A 5,940-nucleotide genomic window follows, 5' to 3' on the forward strand; every position below is an offset into this window, starting at 1 on the left:
CGTCGAAGTTTTGACTTTGAAATTTGATGGGTGGACATCCTCCGCTATCTATTAAACTAGCAAATTGGCCGCAATTTTTTTTTTTAAAGAAAAATAGAAATTAGTTCGCCACTTGTTCAACCGCTAGTGAAGGGAAAAGAAGCAACCTATTTAGATACTCACTCAGGAACGTAATCAGTGACCCATGCTTCTTGGTTAAGTATAGAGATTAGTCAGCTTTCCAGTTCATAACTTAGGAAGCTGGTCAGCTACCGTTGCGCAAAACTTGTTGGGAACTCCCATTCTCCATGCGGTTTGCGTTAAGAAATTCAGCCACCTAACAATCATCTTGCTTTCGATCTGTCTTTGAAAATTGAGATTTTCTTTTTTGGTAATTTTCTTTTTAAGAACAAAAATATTTGGGAGCTAATTAGTAAAAGGATAAGTTTCTTCTCCACTCAATGTTTAGAAATTGAATCTCTTCACCAATGGTTATGTGATGTTCAATTGAACTCGAGGTTCATCATTAATTTTCACCCCTTATTCTCATCTCTAGTGCAATCATCAGGTCAGATGGTCTACATGAAGAGATCCTATCTTCACACACAACCCATTTAATCCACAAAGAATGAACGAACATTAGAGGTAAAAGAAATAAGAAACTAGAATTATCAATTCCAAATTGGGTTTTAGTTTTCACAAGTCTCAGGTAACATAATTATGATAACGTCGAGTCCTGAGGGCTCATACAATTTTCGGGACAAAAATGTAAGAAATGGAATTGAGCTTCCCAGGAGTGGCCTAATAAGTATTTCTAGGAATAGCATTGAATATTTATATATATATATATATATATATTTATGAATATAAATTACATGGAAAAATCATTGTTAAGATGAAAGAAAAAAGAATCACATACTAAAACCATGACAATAGAAAATGCCTTTTCCTTTTACGGATGGCAGTAAAGGTTGGCAGCCGCAAATTGACCCCCATCGATACATATTGTTCTTTCAACTTTCAGCTGGTTGTCCACTGACTAGAAAATAAAATGTCTTTCTTCTAGCAGAGCCTCTTCTGGAATATATATTACCATACATCACGTAGATATCTCCCATCCATTTGCAGATTCTTCACCATGCTCTCAGTCTTGGAGCTGTCCAGAGATCCCTGAAACACGTGATTATAGTATTTTCCTGTTAGAGCTGCCTCATTATTTTTAATCATGTTCCAGTTTCTTGGCTTTTTCCCAAAAACCAATTAATAGCCATAAGATTAGTGAATTGAGTTAACCACGAAATCCGAAGTTCATGTCCAAAGTGAGACATCCCAACCTCAAAAGAAAGGCCGAAGTTATTCTAATCACCCACTGTATTAATTTTCTTCTCTCAAAAGAAAGACCCAAATGAGTTGGACCACATCACCATTTCCTTGTCCATGAAGTGGGAAAACTAGTGGTTATGATCACCCACTTTAATTTTCTGAACACCACGGACTTATGCTCATCGAGCCCTTGAAAGGAAGATGTGGTTTTTAATCAGAATAGGCAAGATCCCCTCTTGATTTATGAACATTCTGTCAGGTTCATTTTGGCATATAGGAAATACACAAGCTAGTGACATCATATACTTGATTTTAACATACCTGCTCTTGGACAATGGTGTGGAGAGTTCGGTGGACATCCTTGGCCATGCCTTTGGCATCACCACAGACGTAGAGGTAAGCGCCCTGAGAGATCATGTTCCAGATATCTGAGGCCTGGCGAACAAAGCATACACTTAGCATCTTAAATATGAGGAAAGAACATCTTCAATTAATAGGTTTCCTGGACAGCTCATCAAAAGATCCTCGTAAAACTGGCCCCCTCCTTTACCAGCTACAAGGAAAAGTTAGAAGGGCCCATCCAGATTGTCACCTCACTGGCAACTCTCTGGTTTGGTGAAGGCAATTGAGCTGAAACTAGCCACGTATAAAAATGGTAATCAAATGATCAGAGGGGATCTTTTTCCCCGGGACTCTCTTGTGACACAAATAACATACCTAGTCTATTCATATCCCTCATGTTGGCCCATATCAAATTTTATTTCCTAGAATAAAACAAGATGGTCAAAAAGTTTAGTCCCATACCTTCTCCATCATCTTGTGCTGCACATACTCTTTCATGGGTCCCTGGCGTGAGAAAGCAACAACTAGTTCAGAAATTGCACCAGCATTGAGAAAGCTCTTCAACTCATCCTCATAGATGTAATCCTGCAGTTATAAGCAGATGAGATTAGAACTTCACAAATCAGGAGAATCATAAAAACAGTAAGAGAAAAGCACATGCATTACCATTTGGCTGTTTCTGCATCCAAAGAAGAGGATAGCAGGTCCAAGATCAGCTCCAGCTTCTTTCAAAGCTAATCTTTCCTGAAGAAGAAATTTCACTCTTAGTTGACATTATTTCTAGGTGGAGGATAAAACCAACTGAAGAGAATGACCACGATATACAAACCTGCAAGAACCCCCTGAAAGGAGCCAATCCTGTACCAGGGCCAACCATGATAATTGGTACAGAAGTATCTGAGGGTAGTTTAAAGTTGGACTGCCTCACAAAAATGGACGCCCAGCTGCAATCGCGGCTTTCCTCCAAAGACACAGCGTTCTGCAAGAAGTGCAACACAAATCTTAGAGCAACCCTTTCTGTCTATCAGAAAAGGTGGGCAGATGACTTGACTGACTTTGCGGTAAGGTGTCGAAGAAGAGGAGAACACCCACACAGATGCTTGTAATTTAACATCTAAATCCTAATGACAGGTCCACAACTCAATTTAGTTATCTTTGCAATAAGTCATTGAACAGGTCATTTCATTCTTTGAAGTAAGCATTGTTGGTAAGAAAAAAATATGACGCTAAATAAAGTACAAGAATCAATTGACATACGCAACTACTATATCACTTGGCCATCCTAAAGTTGACTCTTTTGCCAACCTGAGAAATTATGCAAACAAAACATGTAATTTCTGAAAAGATTCATTCCCCCTTTTGGGGATTGAACACCTAAGGAGACGCTAAAGAAATTTCAAACCAAAGGCTTCCCTTAGTACACGTCATTTCTAAATGTCACATAACAGAACATGATCAAAGAAAAGTTTACCTTCATCCAAGTTGAGCACACTCCTCTGTGAATTCTTCCAGCTGGTGTTTTCTCAAGAACTAGGGCACATGTAACATGAATTCTAGATGGTGCCATCCTGAAGTACATGTAAAGATTGAGATTCACATACGCGTGGCTTTAGACATAATAATGATTGCAGATGTTAGAGTAAAATCACTAAAGACATTGAAACTGAGACCCTTGGATCCCAACATCGACAGCTATGCCAAACCAGTCAAACTCCTTTTCAAAGGCCTTTTCTTTTCCAAAGATAAGGGGGAATATTTATATATATATATATATATACATATATGAATTTTAATGCATTTCAATGCAATAAATTTGTTTCCTTCTGTCCCACAGAAGCTCAATATCTTTCATTTTAGGTCAAGTCCCACCACTTAATACTAATCACAGGCACCCCCAAGTCAAGGGAGATGGAACTTGGTAGAAGTTGATTCTGTCAGAAGACTGCTACCATCTGTTCAATACATCTTTAAGGCCACCAATTAATCAACTTCTCTCATCATCAAAAATCAATGATGAGTTCAGATGGCTCACAGTCAGGACAGATAGGTTCCAGCGAAGATAATGGGACCCCTTGATCATTTTCTTGCTCCATGGGTATCACATATACCAGCATGAAGAAATTCTACAAAGGGATAAATCTCCTTTCAAGAGAACAATCAGCTGCCAATAAAACTAGTACGGTAGCTTCAGCCTTCAGATCAAAGGCTGGAATATGCAGAGGGAGGACAAATTACCTTGGGGAGGATGAGATGGAATAGTATCTAGGCTGCAATCGAGGAGCTATTGCTGCAAAGAAAACTCCAAGGGGAGGTTTGGCAGAAGGAAATTCAGCCAACACCTCCAGAAGGCTTCTCTGACTTGCTATAATCCATTGTGCATATTCATCCTGCTCAATGTAGGATGACACACATGAGATTCACCCAAGCACAAGGATAAGAAGCATAGGAAAGAAAAGGAAAGTTGAAGTTCAAGTTCTGAAAAAAAAAAAAAAAAAAAAAAATACACCCACCTTCCCAGCAGGAGATGCAAGATCTCTTAAATGATCAGCTTCACTTGGATCAGAAGCATGAGCAGCTAAAGCAAGTAAAGCAGCCTGAAAATAGAGGCATTCACACACAATAAATTAAATTGACTCAAAAACACTTCATGAAACAGTGAACTTACAGAAGCATGGAAGCAGAGCTCAGGTAAAAACAATACCTTCTTGGGAGCATTCAGAAGATCAGTATATTGGGTCAACGCAGTTCTTACGGTGCAAGGCGATGGGAAAGGAGGGGAGCACCCACTAATTGGAGTGCCATCCTCTTTAGTAGCATAGATGGAGAAGCAGGTATCTGGTGAATAACCTAATAACCTCTCAGCCTCTTCAACAACTTCAGTAGTATTTTCACAATATACACCAACATGGTCCCCCGTTTCATATCTGAGAAAAATGGGAGAACATAGCACATATAAGCAATGCAAAAATGACAAAAACATTGAACCTAGAGCAAAACAACCTACAAACTCTTGGCATCACATTCTTGAACAGTGATAACATTCAAAATTAGCCAAAGGAAAGAAAATCCTAGAAATAAGAGAAAAACACAATTTCTACCAAAATGATATAATCCCACTATAAAAGAAATAGAAGAAATGCACAGTTCCTACCAAAAAGATGTAATTCCACTATAAAAGCAACTCATTCACATCAAAGGATTTCACTGGAAGGAACTTACGAAAGCCCAGTGCCTGCAATGTCAAATTCCAGATGAGTGCAAGATCGATCAGAAGCTGGAGTGTGAAGCTCCCTCCGGACAGCCACGTTAGATCTTCATGGGGATATTACAGATTAATTTGGTGAACAAAAGAAACAGAAATACAGGAAATAGACAAAATCTATGATCTATAATGAATAGATTTAGTACCTGCACGGGTGTTGAATATCATGAACAGCATGACCATTTGCATTGCTCAAGTTCTTTTCCTGTAGTAATGCATCGGCAGGATCATGAAACACAACACGATATTCTGCTACAGCAGCGGTATACTTGGTAGAAACACTTGTATCATCCTCATCTCGGAGCAACTGATCCAACTCGGGCCACACTGTTTCTCTCCTGGAAGCACAAATAGTTGTTAGAAAGAATTCATACCGGAGAAGTGGTGACGAAGTCAATCAAAGAATTTATTAAAAATAAATTAATAGAAATTCTTCATACCATGCTGAAAAGTCATCTTCAATGCACTGGTCATCATCTCCAAGGCCCACTTGGACAAGGCGCTTACCACCTATTAAAGCAGGAAAAGAGGAAATTAAATTTTGAGGACCAATTTAACTAAATGAAAGGGAAATAATAGTCATAAAATCAACTATAATGTTATTATTCAAATATTCTTTTATATTTCATATCCATTATATTCACTCACAAAATTAGGTCTTACATGTGTAGTGTTAATTCATGCGCACAGGTCCAGCATCATCCTAGTGCCTCTCTCTACAAATGCCTAACAGTTTAGCTAAATTAAAGTTTTTTTTTTTTCCTCCAACTACCTAAATGTTTCTCCAATATAATAAGCGGAGATTTTATGTTATCTAAGAAACATTACTTGATCTTATGATAGACCAAATATTCCGCAATCCATGGAATATTGAACTGGTGTGCATTTGGCAAGTGGCTTTTCACATGAGTCATGCAGACCCATGTAGGAATAATATAATGTGACTTTTCATTCAAAAAATAGTTGACATTGGTAGCAAATGCATGCAAAGCATGTAAAACTAGCACTTTCTTCTTTCTAATTGTTTTTTTTTT

The 5,940-nt window shown here is 38.2% G+C and overlaps 1 protein-coding gene across 1 annotated transcript in view; it reads right to left on the reverse strand.

Moving 5' to 3' along the window:
* Positions 1–625: 625 nt before the first annotated feature.
* LOC122079080 (NADPH--cytochrome P450 reductase-like) overlaps positions 626–5,940 on the reverse strand; it is a 7,152-nt gene continuing 1,837 nt past the window's right edge. Inside the window, exons 7-18 of the mRNA XM_042645328.1 lie at positions 5,347–5,416; positions 5,053–5,244; positions 4,864–4,956; positions 4,346–4,568; positions 4,155–4,238; positions 3,880–4,031; positions 3,116–3,212; positions 2,474–2,623; positions 2,311–2,388; positions 2,107–2,229; positions 1,624–1,737; positions 626–1,149 (exon numbers count right to left, since the gene is read on the reverse strand). Of these exons, the coding sequence (XP_042501262.1) occupies positions 1,069–1,149; positions 1,624–1,737; positions 2,107–2,229; positions 2,311–2,388; positions 2,474–2,623; positions 3,116–3,212; positions 3,880–4,031; positions 4,155–4,238; positions 4,346–4,568; positions 4,864–4,956; positions 5,053–5,244; positions 5,347–5,416 (1,457 nt within the window). The 3' untranslated portion in view covers positions 626–1,068. The remainder of the gene's footprint in view (positions 1,150–1,623; positions 1,738–2,106; positions 2,230–2,310; positions 2,389–2,473; positions 2,624–3,115; positions 3,213–3,879; positions 4,032–4,154; positions 4,239–4,345; positions 4,569–4,863; positions 4,957–5,052; positions 5,245–5,346; positions 5,417–5,940) is intronic.

Source organism: Macadamia integrifolia, chromosome 1 (assembly GCF_013358625.1).
Source record: "Macadamia integrifolia cultivar HAES 741 chromosome 1, SCU_Mint_v3, whole genome shotgun sequence".
Classification (NCBI taxonomy): domain Eukaryota; kingdom Viridiplantae; phylum Streptophyta; class Magnoliopsida; order Proteales; family Proteaceae; genus Macadamia; species Macadamia integrifolia.